A 19,031-nucleotide genomic window follows, 5' to 3' on the forward strand; every position below is an offset into this window, starting at 1 on the left:
AAAATATAGGGGCTCAGTGTCCCTTGCTTCCTGATTATCTGTCCATATGTCCCCATCCCAATTTTCAAGATCCCATTTTTTCCCAAACAATGCCCTCATTTTAACTTTAGATACCATTCTATGTCGGGAATTCCACTGGTGTTGTAATTTAGCTACTCTTGCGATAAGAGTCTGGGTTTGGTTTTCGGCAACATCAGCACTGTTACTACATGAAATAAGGCTTTCTTTCAGGGCATAAGTGGAAACTCTGAGGTCATTTATCTGATTCTTGAGCTTTGACTCTGAAGCCCTGAGCTCATCTTTATTTCACCACTAGCAAAAGTAGGTCCAACCAGCTTCCTTACACTTCTCATTCTGACAAAATTGTAGAAAAATATCAAACATGCATTCACCCAGAGCCTCACCTCTCACCAATACCTGATCTATTGGTGGTGATATTTTGCACATATCTATTGTCACCTCATGCCATGGATTAGCAGTGCCCTCTTTACTGCTGAAAGTGGAGTCATCAACTTCTTTAAGACTAACCAGACTTGAGAAGCAATTTAGAAAGCTCATCCTTACAACTTTCTTTCTCTTCAACCACTCTCTAGAACCACTCTTGGTACCAAATGTCTTAGGCTGGATTCTCCTGAGAAGCAAAACCAGTGAAGTGTATATATATATATATATTAGAGAGAGAGAGAGAGATTTATATCAAGGAAATGGCTCATGTGGTCATAGAGACTGGCAAGTCCAAGTCTGTGGGTCAAGTATCAGGCTGGAGACTTCTCCTGACTCATATAGTCGTAGGGGCTGACAAACTCAAGATCAGCAGGTCATATGGTAGGCTGCTGGCTGCTGGCTCACAAACTGTGGGGGCTGACAAATTCAAGATTGCCAAGTAAGACAGCAGTCTGCTAGCTCAAGTCCCAAGAACTGGAGGTAAGATGATGAAGATCTGAATGCAGGACTCAGAGCAGAGCAAATGCCAATGAGGTTTGCCAGAAAGTCCATATATATTGGATATAGGTCACACCCCCAAGGAAATTCCATTTTGACTGAGTGGCTGCTCAAAACGGATCTCATCATGGAGATGATTACATCATTACCTAGCTGCTAAACTACTTCATAACTGTCAAACCACTAAGGATCATGGCCCAGCCAAGTTGACACATAACTTTAACCATCGCTGTTAGAAACAACATTTGTAGTGTCAGTTTTATCTGCTTTTTGCAGCTGCAGAAAAGAGAAAACACTTTCTTCTTCATATTTGGCTTAGATTTCTTTCACTGGCTTTTAGAAAAGTTTACAGTTTTAAGGCGAAATACTGGAATTCCACTAGGTAGCAAGGAGAGAATGAAAGATCTGAATGGTATAAAACTTACATGTGGGAAGGAATAGGGTAGAATAAGATTTAACAATTGAATTTATGGAGCACGCAGAGTTTTGCATCTACACGAGATAACTGGGCCTAGAGGTGTGCAAGTGATTCATGCATGATGGTTAAAGAAGGGTGAATGAAGAAGAAGGCTGAGGTTGGTCCCCATGGGTGCCAGTGCATCTCTCTGCTCCAAGTGTTGCCCTGGATCTCGCTACCAAGAGCCACAGTGGAGAACAGAACCAAGGGCTTCTGGCCCAGGCCCAGTGGGTTTTCCTATGAACTGGGGCTTATTGATTAAAGTCACCTCGTGATTCAACAATGCCCCTGGGTGGTGCATATGGTTTTGCCTTCAACTACTAACTGAAAGGTTTGGAGGTTCTAACATCCAGCAGCGCCATGGTAGAAAGCCCTGGTGATCTGTTTCTATGATGATTACAGCCAAGAAAACCCTATGGAGTAATTCTACTCTGTAACATGACGGGTTGCTATGAGTCAGAATAGGCTGGACAGCAATGGGTTTGGGTTTGTTTTTAGTGATTCAGCAATCCGTAATTATAATTTTAAATCATTATTACAGTGATGATGTTCTGACTTCTATAAGTTCTGCTCCTGGCAGAGTCACATTCCAACTCCCATTTGATCATTCCTTTCCCCAAAGTTTCTTTTGAATGTTTGCTATGTGCCATTCATGCACCATGACAAGTCTCTCAACAGTTCTGAGAGTCATGTACAATGATTATTATTATTTTATAAAAGAGGAAATTGAGGCTTAGACGGGCAGAGTAACTTGCCTGTGGGCACATTGTTCCCAAGTTGGGGAATCAGGATTGAGACCCACACTGTCTAATTCCAGAGCCCTTGCCTGGGGTCCTGGCCACACACCATCCTCCACTGTCCCCAGTGCTGTGGCTGTGGCCTCGGTATAAGGCTGAGGTACAGGGAGGGTATAAAGTCCTCACCACAGAGTATGGTATGAGTGTGTGGCTGCCTTTTCTCTATTGTCATAACCTGTGGGGGGGGGACTAGTTTTTTCGTTTATTCCTTCCCTCCTTTGCTGACTGATTGATGAGATAATGGTTTCAGGTTAAGGATGAGGAAAAGTCTAGAATTAAATCTCTGGGGTCAGGTCCCATTAAAACACAGATGTGTGTGCCTTGCTTTAAAACAAATTAAAATCGTGACAGAACAAACAATATATGGACACGAAACAGTAATATTTTTCCTTAAGACACATTTTATCTCTAGGTACTTTTCAATTTAAATACAACAAACTTTAATTGATCACTTCATCTGCGTGAGGCACAGTACTGGGTACTATGCTGAGAAAGAATAACAATCCACCCTCTTAATTCAAGGAGCTATGGTCTAGTGGTGAAGACAGACTTTGGATGTTAGTTATGAACAAAGTCAGAATTACTTATAAACATTTAATTGTAATTGGAATACGGACTCTGGCTGGGAGGATAGGAGAGGACATTGGAGATGGGACTGGCAGAATGAATAGGAATTAAAGAGGAAAGGGAGAGAAGGCAGATGATGTGGGCAGAGGTAAGGAGGTAGGAAAGTTTGGAACTTTCAGGGATCCAGGTTGTTCAGGGCAGCCAGAGTACGGGGCACAGGCCAAACTACAGAAAAGATATTCATCAAAGGCCAGTTTTTGAAGAATCAGTTCACAGAAATCAATTAGATAAATTTATCCAATGATCAATTTATCAAATCTTAAAACATTGTTTTAAGAAATATTCATTTTAATGTATTCAGTGATTATAAATATATTTTTTGAATATGGCTAGTGCATATATATTTTTAGCAGCATTTTAAATATTTTTGTTCCATTTCTTGAAGGATTTAATCCTCTTATGGCTAACTTCATGAATAAATTCATAACCATTTCCTGAGTATGCTCAATGTATATGTTTTTCTTATGACTATGATAAGAATTGCAATAATTCATACAGGGAATTTTCCCTTTATATTATTATTCTTTTAATTTTTTATAGTCAAATTCTCTTCTGTCAAATTACTGGCATTTTTAAATCTCTTTCCTCAGTTTCACTAAATGACAAATCCACTAAACGTAAGTACTTTTACTGACTTACCAAAAGTTAAGAAACTTATTCCTGTAGTTTTTATAGTTGTAACAGTGTTTATTGGGTGGGACAAAGTTTTTAAATTTCACGAATGATTCACTGGGCTAGTTTTCATTATGTGCATTGATGCCTTACCCATAGCTGTTTGCAGCTTCATTAGATTGTTAAGGCAAGAAGAGGAGAGACTAGAAGTAGAGAGGGGCACTAGGATAAGAGAGAAGGAAATGGAGGAGAAAATGGAAAATGTAAAGGCCCATGATTCTGGTCCTGTCTCCCCACAACCTCTGCTGTGGTTGTTGTTAGGTGCCATTGAGTTGGTTCCGACCCTATGTACACCAGAACGAAACACTTCCTGGTCCTGCGCCATCCTCACAATCATTTTTATACTTAAACCCATTGTCGCAGCTACCGTGTCAATCCATCTTCATTGAGGGTCTTCCTTTTTTTCACTGACTGAAAACCCTAGTGGTATTGTGGTTAAGTGCTACAGCTGCTAGCCAAAAGGTCGGCAGTTTGAATTCACCAGGTGCTCCTTGGAATCTCTGTGGGGCATTTCTACTCTGTCCTATAGGGTTGCTATGAGTGGGATCGACTTGACAGCAACAGTTTTTTTTTTTTTTTCCCTACTTTACCAAGCATGATGTCCTTCTCCAGGGAGTGATCCCTCTTGACAACATGTCCAAAGTATGTGAGATGTAGTCTCTCACCATCCTTGCTTCTAAGGAGCATTCTGGTTGTACTTCCTCCAAGACAAATTTGTTGGTTCTTTTCGCAGTCCATGGTATAGTCAATATTCTTCACCAACACCACACTTCAAAGGCATCGATTCTTCCTCGGTCTTCCTTATTCATCTTCTGGCTTTCACATGCTTATGAGGTAATCGAAAACACCATAGCTTTGGTCAGGTGCACTTTAGTCTTCAAGGTGACATCTTTGCTTCTCAACACTTTAAAGAGGTCTTTTGTAGCAGATTTGCCCAATGCAATGCATCTTTTGATTTCTTGACTGCTGTTTCCATGAGTGTTGACTGTGGATCCAAGTAAAATGAAATCCTTGACAACCTCAATCTTTTTTCCTGTTCATCATGATGTTGTTTATTGGTCCAGTTGTGAGGATTCTGGTTCTCTTTATGTTAAGATGCAATCCATACCGAAGCCTATGGTTTTTGATCTTTATCAGTAAGTGCTTCAAGTCCTTTTCACTTTCAGCAAGCAAGATTGTGTCCTCTGCATAACGCAGGTTGTTAACGAGTCTTCCTCTAATCCTGATGCCCCGTTCTTCTTCATGTAGTCAAGCTTCTCTGATTATTTGCTCAGCATACAGATTGAACAGGTATGGTGAAAGGATGCAACCCCGACACACACTTTTCCTGACCTCAAATGATGCAGTATCCCCTTGTTCTGCTCAAACGACTGCCTCTTGGTCTATCTACAGGTTCCTCATAGCACAATTAAGTGTTCTGGAATTCCCATTCTTTGCAATGTTATCCATAATTTGTTATGATCCACACAGTCAAATGCCTTTGCATAGTCAATAAAACATAGGTAAACATCTTTCTGGTATTCTCTGCTTTCAGCCAGGATCCATCTGACATTAGCAATGATATCCCTGATTCCATGTCCTCTTCTGTATCTGGCCTGAATTTCTGGCAGTTCCTTGTCGACATACTGTTGCAGCCACTTTTGAATGATCTTCAGCAAAATTTTACTTGTGTGTGATATTGATATTGTTCTATAATTTCTGCAATCGCTGAGAGCCCCTTTCTTGGGAATAGGCATAAATATAGATGTCTTCCAGTCAATTGGCTGTCTTTCAAATTTCTTGGCATAAATAAGTGAGTACTTTCAGCGCTGTATCCATTTGTTAAAACATGTCAATTGGTATTCTGTCAATTCCTGGAGCTTTGTTTTCTGCCAGTGCCTTCAGTGCAGCTCAGACTTCTTCTTTTAGTACCATTGGTTCCTGCTCATATGGTACCTCCTGAAATGGTGGAATGTTGACCAATCCTGTTTGGTATAGTGACTCTGTGTATTCCTTCCATCTTCTTTTGAGGCTTCCTGAGTCATTTAACATTTTCCCCGTGGAATCCTTCACTATTGCAACTCGAGGCTTCAATTTTTCCCTCAGTTCTTCTATCTTGAGAAATGCAGAAAGTGTTCTTCACTTTCGGTTTTCCATCTCCAGGTCTTTGCACATGTCATTATAATACTTTGTCTTCTCCAGCTGCCCTTTGAAATCTTCTGTTCAACTCTTTTATTTCATCATTTCTTCCTTTCACTTTAGCTACTCTGTGTTCAAGAGCAAGTTTCAGAGCCTCTTCTGACATCCATTTTGGTCTTTTCTTTCTTTCCTATCTTTTCAATGATCTCTTGCTTTTGTCATATATGATGTCTTTGATGTTCCACAACTTATCTCTTCTTCCGTCATTAGTGTTCATCACATTAAATCTATTCTTGAGATGGTCTCTAAAATTTAGGTGGAATATACTCAAGGTCATACTTTGGCTCTCTCCAACATGTTGTAATTTTCTTCCATTTCAACTTGAACTTGTGTATGAACAATTGATGATTGGTTCTGTAGCCAGCCCCTGACCTTGTTCTGACTGATGATATTGAGCTTTTCCATTGTCTCTTTCCACAGATGTAGTCGATTTGATTCTTGTGTATTCCATCTGGTGAGGTCCTTGTGTATAGCCGCTGTCTATATTGGTGAAAAAAAGGTATTTGCAATAAAGAAGTTGTTGGTCTTACAAAATTCTATCATGGGATTTCCAATTTTCCTAGATTCATACTTCGTACATTCCATATTCTGATTATTAATGGATGTTTGCAGCTGTTTCTTCTCATTTTGAGTCATGCCACATCAGCAAATGAAGGTCCTGAAAACTTGACTCCATCCACGTCATTAAGGTCAACTCTACTTTGAGGAGGCAGCTGTTCCCCAGTCATATTCTGAGTGCCTTCCAACCTGAGGGGTTCATCTTTCAGCACTATATCTAACTATGTTCCGCTGCTATTCATAAGGTTATAACTGGCTGGGTTCTTCTTGCTAGTCTGTCTCTTAGTCTGGAAACTCAGCTGAACCCTGTCAGCCTTGGGTGACCCTGCTGGTATTTGAATACCGTGGCATTGCTTCCAGCATCACGACAACACAAAACCCCCCACAGTACAACACACTGACAGACACATGGGGGCCACAACCTCTAGACAACCTCAATTCTTCCAGTACAAATTCTGTAAACACATTTTTAGTGAATTATTAATTTGGTGAATTATTCAATAGGTGAATTTATTTTTTGGCAGAATTGTCCTAGAGGCCATGCATAGTTTACCTTATAGGATGTATGTGGGGTGAAGGTACTCACACTGACAGTAGGTGTGAGTGTGGGAGTGGCTTCATCAGAACTGAGTTTTAGAAAGATAAGAAGCTTATATGAGTCTTTACTCAATGAAGAATTTGGGTCCCGTCATATGGTGTGAAGGGCCACTATAAACATACCCCCTTCCCCATAACGTGGGAAAGAAACAGCTTTGGGGGAAATACTGAGGAAACTGCCTTTACCTAATGGATATGGGTTTAGTATGAATTATGGAAAATGGGTAGTGTAGGGCCCATATGGATCCAACAGAGGTATCAAAATAAAAGATGACATTCAGTATTTCAAAGGAAGCTAACTTCATATAGTCCCTGGAGGACAAGGAGTATTTCTAATGTAAGCTTATCATATATTGTTTTTGCCAGTGAGAGTAGAGAGTGGTGATGAAGAGTAAAAATTAGTGATTTTGCTTTAAATAGTCTGATTAAAAAATGTACATCATTTGTCTTATATATTATACATTTCTAAAACTATTTTTTCAAAACGGCAAATTGCTTAATTCCTTGTTAACAGTTGCCATGAAGAACTCCCCATCACATACTACATATAGAATCCAACTCCTTTCCTCTCTCATCATTTTCTTTTTTTAATTATTTTTTGTCTGTCTTATTTATTTATTTATTTTATCGTGTTCTAGGTAAAATTTACAGGGCAAATTAGTTCCTCATTAAACAGTTAATGCACAAATTGTTTTGTGACACTGGTTGCCAAAACGGTCATATGTCCACACTCTTCTCTTCTCCGCCCTGGGTTCCCTGTTTCGATTTATCCAGTTCCCCTGCCCCTTCCTGTCTTCTCTTCTGTGTTTGCTGAATGCTTCTGCAGCAGCCAACACTCACTGTCTTGTGTTGTAACATTTGTGCACATATCTTTTCTTCCACTCTAGGTTATAATTTCCCATGCCACTTATCCTAGTTCTTTATGACAAATAGAAATTCAATGACTATTTACTAAACTGAGTTATCTCAGCAGAAAAATATCGAAGATGCATCAGGTCGTGCATCCCCCAAGAGCTCCAAATTGGACCCTTCATAGAAAGAGGAAAATGGCAACCTGGCCCTTCTCTAGGCTGTGGGAAGAATGTGAAGCAACTCTGGTCCAAATTATCTTGGTCGCAGCTCTCTTGGCTTCTGTTCTTGGTGAGTAGTGAGCAACTAGTTCAGACTGGCAACAATCAATTGAGATCATTCACACATTCACTTTTAAGACTAATAAGTAAGAGATGACCAAGCGTCTAGCGGAAACCCTGGGGGCATAGTGGTTAAGAGCTGCAGCAATTTCAATCTACCAAGCACTCCTTGGAAACCCTATTGGGCAGTTCTAGTCTATCATATAGGGTTCCTGTGAGTCGGAAACAACTCAACAGTAAAACATTTTGTTTTTTTTTCAAGTGTCCAGCAAAAATCCAGCTTCAGCAACAATGGGTTTATTTGACAAGTTGTAAATTCTGGAATTTGCTTTACACACAAAAGAGGCAGCTCCCCAGATATTTCCTTCTAGAATTTCTTCTCCAGGGATTTCCAAAGTAATCTGACTCTCATCTATGACTTGAAACAAATCTGTACTATCTATCAGTCTGACTGCAAACAATCACTGCTGTGTTCATCCTGAATGGGAAAGTGAGGTGTATACTTCTACTGGGGCTACTAAAAGGTAAATCAGTTTTATATTTAATTCTTGCAAGGGAAGTAAAATGAAGATTTTCATATTTCAAGGGCTCAATGCTTCCTTCTCCATATTATTCAAAATTCAGAAGCTATAAATTAAAAATGTCATTCTTACCTGTCTCCCAGGAGCCCAGATTCCCCTCCCTGAGGCAACTGATGTTATGTAGTTTGTTATTATTAATGAAACAATATTTTTCTGTTCAGGCAAAATTGTAGGGCTCCCTGGCATTGTGTGGATACATCTGAGTCAGCAGATGTATGTACGGAGTCTGATAGACTGATGAAATCCATGTCTGTCATCACTCTTAGATAAATTATCTCATATATAGTAGTGATGAAAAGTTACTGCCTATTATTATTATCATCTATAATTGTCTTTATCACTTGTCAGCAAACACATATTACTTATCGCTCACTGGCTCATTGAACAGTGGGGACAACAGGGGTTATGGCAGAGGCAGCATTGTCCCCATTCTAAAAATCGTACTACAGAAATATTGAGATACTGTGTCTGAAGTTATAACTTTTGGTGCTCCTTGTCATTTTGGTGTCCAGGTGATTGTGGTCCCCCACCCAATTTACTATTTGCTTCTCCAATGTATGAGGTGAAGGAGGAAAACTTCAGTACTGGAACTATTCTGAAATACACCTGCCGCCCTGGCTATAGTAAAGCCATTTCCAGTCAGACTGTTACCTGTGATGATGGAGGCTCATGGAGCTACAAAACCTTCTGTACCAGTAAGTACCAACTTTTTTTTTTTCTTCTCATTTGTGCTTTTTCCTTCTTTGGAAAGTTGTCTCAGGAACTAAATGGCTTCCTGATGCAAGTGAGAGTCTTTGATCACCAAGAAACTATTCAGTTTGTCGTTTACTATTTTCAGTGCACATATGTGTGCCACTCTTTGAAAAACAAAACAAACCAAAACAGAAAAATTAGGAGTTAATAACATTGAAATATACATCTATTGTTTACAAAATCATTCACCAAACACTTTTTTCAAGAGTTGAATCACAAATTCAATTTTATGATACTGAAAACCAGATTCACTTTACAAAAAGTTATAAAGCTCTGTGGCTAGAAAGTGGTAAGGTATCTTCCAAAGGAACCTCACCCAACATGCTTGCTGTGTTTGGAAGATGCTACGATTCATCTTCAGTTGGGAATGCATTCTGAGATGTTTTCCAATAGTAAGGGTATACAATCTATATCTTCTCTTTTTTGTCCCATTCGTGGCAAATTAAGGACGTCACATTTTTGAGTGGTCTGAATTTGAAGTATAGGCGGTGGACAGAGAATGAACAAAGCTTCCTGGTCGAAGTGTTAAACCCTGGACTATAGCACCATGGTTGTTGATGTTGTTAGCTTCTGTAGAATCAATTCCAACCCCAACTGTGCAGAGTAAAACTGCTCCATGGCATTTTCAAGTTCGTGACCTTTTGGATGCAGATTTCCAGGCCCATCTTCCAAGGTGGCTTTGGGTACATTCGAACTGCCAACCTTTGGCTAGTAGTCAAGTGTTTAACAGTTTGTACTACCCAGGGTCTCTCACTGAGCAATTAGATTGGGACACATTTTTTCTCTATTGGTAAAACGCACCTGAAAAAAAATGAGATCAAATTTTACATTCATTCTTCCTTCAAAATAAAATTTTGAGTAAGGTCCGAACATGTAGAAATAAGTTTGAATCTGAACCCCTGGGCCTCTTCTGGAAGCAGGGGTCGAAGCTCATCAGCTAAACCTCTTATTTAATGTCATATCTGTGAGTGCTTGAAATCACTAATCATCAAGTTAATTTCCCCCCCCAGAGAAACGGTGCAGAAACCCAGGAGATTTACCTAATGGGCATGTGGAAGTTAAGACGGATTTCTATTTTGGATCACAGATAGAATTCAGCTGTTTAGAAGGGTGAGTATGAGACAGTCTAGAAACAATATTTTTATTTTAAATTAATTTTTTAAAATAGCTATTTTTTTTTATTGTAGTCAGATATTTCAAAAAATTAACAGGCATATATACAGAATTTTCTCTTCCATCCTGTTGCCCGTCCACCCCATTCTTTCCTGTCCTCAGACAGGGATCTACTTTTATTGTTGTGTGTGTGTGTGTATTTTTAGTGCTTTCTTATACAAATGATAGGTAAGAAATTAGTATTTATTTTTATTTTCCCCCTTTCTAATAGTAAATGTTGTTTTGCATCTTCCTTATTTTTTATTTATCAATATATACCTGAGATCTTTCCATGTTTGTGCATAGAGAGATTCCTTATTAATTTTCTTGTATAACTCCATAGAATTTTATTATGTAGGTGTGTTGTAAGGAGGCCTGGTGGTGCAGCAGCTAAGCACTTGGCTACTAACCAAGATGTCAGTGGTTTGAACCTACCAACGGAGAAAGATGTGGCAATTTACTTCTATAAAGATTATAACCTTGGAAACCCTATTTTATAGTGCAGTTCTACTCTGTCCTGCAGGGTCATAGCAACCCTACAGGACAGAGTAGACTCAATGGCAATGGATTTAGAAGTGCCGTGGTTTAGCAATCCCTTTGATGGGTTGTTGGGTTTTTTAAATTGTGTCATTTTGTACAGTACATTATTTTTCTTCTGACTTGGCTATTGGCATACTTTTCTTCTCAAGCAGAAATTGTTTGTTCTTAAGTTGTCAAATTTATCAATCCTTCTTTTTTATATGGCATCTAGATTTTAGGTCTTAATTAAAAGATCTTTCCCGACACAAGGGTTTAAAATAACTGCCTATATTTCTTGTACTACTTTTATGGTTTCATATTTTTTAATGTTTAAAGCATTGATCCATTTGAAGTCAATATAATGTACATATAAGGTACAGATCCTAGTTTTTATTTTTCCATATGACTTTCCTGCTATCCCAACATCATTTATTAAAAAGCTCTTCTTCAATCCACTGATTTGAGAGTGCTTTTTAATACTGTTTTTTTTTTTTTATTTTTAATACTGTATTAAATTTTCATATGTATCTGGGTCTATTTCCAGACTTTCTGTTCAATGCTGTTGTTCTGTCTGTATATTCCTGTATGAGTTTCACAGTCATTTTGTTATTGTGGCTTTGTAATACAGTTTAATAGACAATATGAATAGTTCTACCTTGTTATACTTTTTCAGAGTTTTCCTGGCTATATTGTTTATTTTTCTGTATTTATAATTTAAAGTAGGGTAGATTTTAAGATTAGTGTTGGTTTCATTTTTAACTTAACTTAGGAAAATGTGTATATATATACATATATTTAAATAATTTAAATAATTTTTATTGTGCTTAAGTGAAAGTTTACAAATCCAGTCAGTCTGTCACATTTAAAACTTATATACACCTTATTACATACTCCCGTTTACTCTCCCCCTAATGAGTCAGCCCGCTCCCTCCTTCCAGTCTCTCCATTTGTGACCGTTTTGCCAGTTTCTAACCCTCTCTACCCTCCCATCTCCCCCCAGACAGGAGATGCCAACACAGTCTCAAGTGTCCACCTGATACAAGTAGCTCACTCTTCATCAGCATCTCTCTCCAAACCGTTGTCCAGTCCCTTCCATGTCTGATGAGTAGTCTTCGGGAATGGTTCCTGTCCTGGGCCAACAGAAGGTTTGGGGACCGTGACCGCCGGGATTCCTCTAGTCTCAGTCAGACCATTAAGCCTGGTCTTTTTATGGCAATTTGGGGTCTGCATCCCACTGTTCTGCTCCCTCAGGGGTTCTCTGTTGTGTTCTTTGTCAGGGCAGTCATCTGTTGTGGCCAGGCACCATCTAGTTCTTCTGGTCTCAGGATGATGTAAATCTATAGTTCATGTGGCCCTTTCTGTCTCTTGGGCTCATAGTTATCGTGTGACCCTGGTGTTCTTCATTCTCCTTTGATCCAGGTGGGTTGAGACCAATTGATGCATCTTAGATGGCCGCTTGTTAGCATTTAAGACCCCAGAGGCCACATTTCAAGGTGGGATGCAGAATGTTTTCTTGATAGAATTTATTTTGCCAATTGACTTAGAAGTCCGCTTAAGCCATAGTTCCCAAACCCCCGCCCTTGCTCCGCTGACCTTTCAAGCATTCAGTTTATCCTGGAAACTTCTTTGCTTTTGGTCCAGTCCAGTTGAGCTGACCTTCCGTGTATTGAGTATTGTCCTTCCCTTCACCTAAAGTAGATCTTATCTACTAGTTAATCAGTAAATAACCATCTCCCACCCTCCCTCCCTCCCCCCTCTCGAAACCACAAAAGAATGTGCTCTCAGTTTGTACTATTTCTCAAGATCTTATAATAGTGGTCTTATACAATATTTGTCCTTTTGCTTCTGATTAATTTCACTCAGCATAATGCCTTCCAGGTTCCTCCATGTTATGAAATGTTTCACAGATTCGTCACTGTCCTTTATCGATGCGTAGTATTCCATTGTGTGAATATACCATAATTTTTTTAACCATTCATCCATTGATGGACACCTTGGTTGCTTCCAGCTTTTTGCTATTGTAAACAGAGCTGCAATAAACATGGGTGTGCATGTATCTGTTCCTGTAAAGGCTCTTATTTCTCTAGGGTATATTCCGAGGAGTGGGATTTCTGGGTTGTATGGTAGTTCTATTTCTAACTGTTTAAGAAAACGCCACATAGATTTCCAAAGTGTTTGTACCATTTTACATTCCCACCAGCAGTGTGTAAGAGTTCCAATCTCTCCGCAGCCTCTCCAACATTGATTATTTTGTGTTTTTTCGATTAATGCCAGACTTGTTGCAATGAGATGGAATCTAATCGTGGTTTTAATTTGCATTTCTCTAATGGCTAATGATCGAGAGCATTTTCTCATGTATCTGTTAGCTGCCTGAATATCTTCTTTAGTGAAGTGCGTGTTCATATCCTTTGCCCACTTTTTAATTGGGTCATTTGTCTTTTTGTGGTTGAGTTTTAACAGAATCATACGGATTTTAGAGATCAGGCGCTGGTCGGGGATGTCATAGCTGAAATTTTTTTCCCAATCTGTAGGTGGTCTTTTTACTCTTTTGGTGAAGTCTTTAGATGAGCATAAGTGTTTGATTTTTAGGAGCTCCCAGTTATCTGGTTTCTCTTCATCATTTTTAGCAATGTTTTGTATTCTGTTTATACCTTGTATTAGGGCTCCTAATGTTGTCCCTATTTTTTCTTCCATGATCTTTATCGTTTTAGTCTTTATGTTTAGGTCTTTGATCCACTTGGAGTTAGTTTTTGTGCATGGTGTGAGGTATGGGTCCTGTTTCACTTTTTTGCAAATGGATATCCAGCTATGCCAGCACTATTTGTTAAAAAGACTATCTTTTCCCCAATTAACTGACACTGGGCCTTTGTCAAATATCAGCTGCTCATATGTGGATGGATTTATATCTGGGTTTTCAATTCTGTTCCATTGGTCTATGTGTCTGTTGTTGTACCAATACCAGGCTGTTTTGACTACTGTGGCTGTATAATATATTCTAAAATCAGGTAGAGTGAGGCCTCCCACTTTCTTCTTCTTTTTCAGTAATGCTTTACTTATCCAGGGCTTCTTTCCCTTCCATATGAAGTTGGTGATTTGTTTCTCCATCACTTTAAAAAATGTCATTGGAATTTGGATCAGAAGTGCATTGTATGTATAGACGGCTTTTGGTAGAATAGACATTTTTACTATGTTAAGTCTTCCTATCCATGAGCAAGGTATGTTTTTCCACTTATGTAGGTCCTTTTTAGTTTCTTGCACTAGTACTTTGTAGTTTTCTTTGTATAGGTCTTTTACATCTTTGGTAAGATTTATTCCTAAGTATTTTATCTTCTTGGGGGCTACTGTGAATGGTATTGATTTGGTGATTTCCTCTTCAATGTTCTTTTTGTTGGTGTAGAGGAATCCAAGTGATTTTTGTATGTTCACCTTGTAACCTGAGACTCTGCCAAACTCTTCTATTAGTTTCAGTAGTTTTCTGGAGGATTCCTTAGGGTTTTCTGTGTATAAGATCATGTCATCTGCAAATAGAGATAATTTTACTTCTTCCTTGCCAATCTGGATTCCCTTTATTTCTTTGTCTAGCCTAATTGCTCTGGCTAAGACCTCTACCACAATGCTGAATAAGAGCGGTGATAAAGGGCATCCTTGTCTGGTTCCCGTTCTCAAGGGAAATGCTTTCAGGTTCTCTCCATTTAGAATGATGTTGGCTGTTGGCTTTGTATATAAAAGCTGAGGAATTTTCCTTCAATTCCTATTTTGCTGAGAGTTTTTATCATGAATGGGTGTTGGACTTTGTGAAATGCCTTTTCTGCATCTTTTGATAAGTTCATGTGGTTTTTGTCTTTTGTTTTATTTATATGGTGGATTACATTAATGGTTTTTCTAATATTAAACCAACCTTGCATAAGTGGTATAAATCCCACTTGGTCATGGTGGATTATTTTTTTGATATGTTGTTGAATTCTATCAGCTAGAATTTTGTTGAGGATTTTTGCATCTATGTTCAAGAGGGATATAGGTCTGTAATTTTCTTTTTTTGTGGTTTTTGGTTTTGGTATCAGGGAGATGGTGGCTTCATAGAATGAGTTAGGTAGTATTCCATCATTTTCTATGCTTTGCAATACCTTTAGTAGTAGTGGTGTTAACTCTTCTCTGAAAGTTTGGTAGAACTCTGCGGTGAAGCCATCCAGGCCAGGGCTTTTGTTTGTTGGGAGTTTTTTGATTACCGTTTCAATGTCTTTTTTTTGTTATGGGTCTATTTAGTTGTTCTACTTCTGATTGTGTTAGTTTAGGTACGTAGTGTTTTTCTAGGAATTCATCCATTTCTTCTAGGTTTGCAAATTTGTTAGAGTACCGTTTTTCATAATAATCTGATATGATTCTTTTAATTTCAGTTGGGTCTGTTGTGATATGGCCCATCTCGTTTCTTATTCGGGTTATTTGTTTCCTTTCCTGTATATCTTTAGTCAGTCTAGCCAATGGTTTGTCAATTTTGTTAATTTTTTCAAAGAACCAGCTTTTGGCTTTGTTAATTCTTTCAATTGTTTTTCCGTTTTCTAATTCATTTCGTTCAGCTCTAATTTTTATTATTTGTTTTCTTCTGGTGCCTGATGGGTTCTTTTATTGCTCGCTTTCTATTTGTTCAAGTTCTAGGGACAGTTCTCTGATTTTGGCTGTTTCTTCTTTATGTATGTGTGCATTTATCGATATAAATTGACCTCTGAGCACTGCTTTTGCTGTGTCCCAGAGGTTTTGATAGGAAGTGTTTTCATTCTCGTTGCCTTCTATGAATTTCTTTATTCCCTCCTTAATGTCTTCTATAACCCAGTCTTTTTTGAGCAGGGTATTGTTCAGTTTCCAAGTATTTGATTTCTTTTCCCTGATTTTTCTGTTATTGATTTCCACTTTTATGGCCTTGTGGTCTGAGGAGATGCTTTGTAATATTTCGATGTTTTGGATTCTGCAAAGGTTTGTTTGACCTAATATGTAATCTATTGTAGAGAATGTACCATGTGCACTAGAAAAAAAAGTATAGTTTGCAGCTGTTGGGTGGAGTGTTCTGTATAAGTCTATGAGGTTAAGTTGGTTGATTATAGCAATTTGGTCTTCTGTGTCTCTATTGAGCTTCTTACCAGAAGTCCTATCCTTCTCCGAAAGTGGTGTGTTGAAGTCTTCTACTATAATTATGGAGGTGTCTATCTCACTTTTCAGTTCTGTTAAAGTTTGTTTTATGTATCTTGCAGCCCTGTCATCGGGTGCATAAATATTTAATATGGTTATAGCTTCCTGGTCAATTGTCCCTTTAATCATTATGTAGTGTCCTTCTTTATCCTTTGTGGTAAATTTAACTTGAAAGTCTATTTTGTCAGAAATTAATATTGCTACTCCTGCTCTTTTTTGATTGTTGTTTGCTTGATATATTTTTTCCCATCCTTTGAGTTTTAGTTTGTTTGTGTCTCTAAGTCTAAGGTGTGTCTCTTGTAGGCAGCATATAGATGGATCGTGTTTCTTTACCCAGTCTGAGACTCTCTGTCTCTTTATTGGTGCATTTAGTCCATTTACATTCAGCGTAATTATAGATAAGTATGTGTTAAGTGCTCTCATTTTGATGCCTTTTTGTGTGTGTTGTTGACAATTTCATTTTTCCACTTACTTTTTTGTGCTGAGACGTTTTTCTTTGTAAATTGTGTGTTCCTCATTTTCATAGTAGTTGAATTTATGTTTACTGAGTTGTTATGTTTCTCTTGGTTTTTATTTTGAGTTATGGAATTGTTAGACCTCTTTGTGGTTACCTTAATATTTACCCCTATTTTTCTAAGTAAAAACCTAACTTGTATCGTCGTATATTGCCTTGTTTTCCTCTCCATATGGCAGTTCTATGCCTCCTGTATTTAGTCCCTCTTTTTGATTATTGTGATCTTTTACATAATGACTTCAATGATTCCCTGTTTTGAGCATTTTTTTCTTTTTAAAATTAATCTTAATTTGTTTTTGTGATTTCCCTGTTTGAGTTGATATCAGGATGTTCTGTTCTGTGACCTTGTGTTGTGCTGGTATCTGATATTATTGGTTTTCTGACCAAACAATTTCCTTTATTATTTCTTATAGCTTTGGTTTGGTTTTTGCAAATTCTCTAAGCTTGTGTTTATCTGTAAATGTTTTAATTTCACCTTCATATTTGAGAGAGTTTTGCTGGATATATGATCCTTGGCTGGCAGTTTTTCTCCTTCAGTGCTCTATATATGTCATCCCATTGCCTTCTTGCCTACATGGTTTCTGCTGAGTAGTCTGAACTTATTCTTATTGATTCTCCTTTGTAGGAGACCTTTCTTTTATCCCTGGCTGCTTTTAAAATTTTCTCTTTATCTTTGGTTTTGGCAAGTTTGATGATAATATGTCTCAGTGATTTTCTTTTTGGATCAGTCTTATATGGGGTTCGATGAGCATCTTGGATAGATATCCTTTCGTCTTTCATGGTGTCAGGGAAGTGTTCTGCCAACAGATCTTCAACTATTCTCTCTGTATTTTCTGTTATCCCTCCCTGTTCTGGAACTCCAATCACCCGCAAGTTATTTTTCTTGATAGAGTCCCACAGGATTCTTAGGGTTTCTTCATTTTTTTAAATTCTTTTATCTGATTTTTCTTCAACTATATTGGTGTCAATTGCCTTATCCTCCCCCTCCCCCACTCTGCATTCCAATTGCTCGATTCTGCTCCTCTGACTTCCTACTGAGTTGTCTAATTCTGTAATTTTACTGTCAATCTTTTGGATTTCTGAATGCTGTCTCTCTACAGATTCTTGCAGCTTATTAATTTTTCCACTATGTTCTTGAATAATCTTTTTGATGTCTTCAACTGCTTTATCAGTGTGTTCCTTGGCTTTTTCTGTAGATTGCCTTATTTCATTTCTGAGGTCATCCCTGATGTCTTGAAGCATTCTGTAAATTAGTTTTTTATATTCTGCATCTGGCAATTCCAGGATCGTATCTTCATTTGGGAAAAATTTTGATTCTTTAATTTGGGGAGTTGTAGAAGCAATCATGGTCTGCTTCTTTATGTGGTTTGATATCGACTGCTGTCTCTGAGCCATCTATAAGATATTGTAATGATTTATTTTAAATTTGCTCACTGAGTCTTATCTTGTTTTGTTTTCTTTCAATATACGTAGATGGGCTACTTGATTGTGCTGTCTTGATGGTTGTAGCCTTTGAATCACTTATGTTCTATTACCAGCTTGTTTAGGCTGTTACCAGATATATAAGCCTGAGAGTCCATTCACTATTCTTGAGTAGAATCTGATTTTGGATCACCAAGTGTGTGGTGTAGACTGTCAGCTATTCACTTAGAGGAGTAGTGGTGATAGTTGTGTGCACCAGATTCTAGTAGCAGCAGAGGGTCACACTCCGGGGGGGCAGGATGCTGACAGGCTTCCCCCAAGTGCCAGTGAGGTAGGTGTGTCTCTATTCCTAAAGCACTTTGGTGAGTGGGCTCTGCAGCTTTACCTTAGGCACCCAATACAAGTACCTCTATAGATTGGTAGGTGTCACTATCCTCAGATCCCTATGGCAGAAGCCTAGGTAGTTTGGGTGGAGCTTCAGCCCTCATTTCCCTGTTGTGGGTCAGTGAGGGCTCTGTTTAATAGGTAGAGATATCAGACCTGGAGAACTTGTCTTTCCAGTAATCCACTAAAACAATTACAGTCAGATCACTATCAGAATTGCCTTTGCATTATAATAGCCACCTTGTTCCCTGTAGGGATGAAAGGCCAAGACTGTGGATCTCATATGCTTGGCTGGAGCTGGTTCTGTATTTTTATTCCAATTTCAGGAAGTCAGGGAAGGATTTTTGTTCCCTGGGTTTTTGTTTGTAGATGCTTCTCTCAGGCCAGGAGAATGGGTTAGGAAAAGACAAAACCAAACCAAAACAAAACAAAACAAAAAAACCACAGAGCACTTCACTCTCTGGCCCAGGAAATCCCAAAGTTAATGAAGGCACATGGGAAGGGAGGGGAGGGATCAGATAGATAGGAGAGAGTAACACCCAGGAATATAGACAAAGTCACTTATCT

General features: G+C 38.4%; 1 protein-coding gene across 4 annotated transcripts in view; it reads left to right on the forward strand.

The window, feature by feature from the left end:
- C4BPA (complement component 4 binding protein alpha) overlaps nt 1-19,031 on the forward strand; it is a 114,017-nt gene that overhangs the window by 18,102 nt on the left and 76,884 nt on the right. For 2 of the 4 annotated variants that reach the window (XM_049858556.1, XM_049858553.1), the window contains exons 2-4: nt 7,802-7,968; nt 9,052-9,234; nt 10,303-10,402. In XM_049858556.1, the coding sequence (XP_049714513.1) occupies nt 7,815-7,968; nt 9,052-9,234; nt 10,303-10,402 (437 nt within the window). In that variant the 5' untranslated portion in view covers nt 7,802-7,814. Of the gene's footprint in view, nt 1-7,798; nt 7,969-8,220; nt 8,483-9,051; nt 9,235-10,302; nt 10,403-19,031 lie in introns of those variants that run through there. The other 2 variants (XM_049858555.1, XM_049858554.1) reach the window with 2 other exon arrangements.

Source organism: Elephas maximus, chromosome 18 (genome assembly GCF_024166365.1).
Source record: "Elephas maximus indicus isolate mEleMax1 chromosome 18, mEleMax1 primary haplotype, whole genome shotgun sequence".
NCBI classification, from domain to species: domain Eukaryota; kingdom Metazoa; phylum Chordata; class Mammalia; order Proboscidea; family Elephantidae; genus Elephas; species Elephas maximus.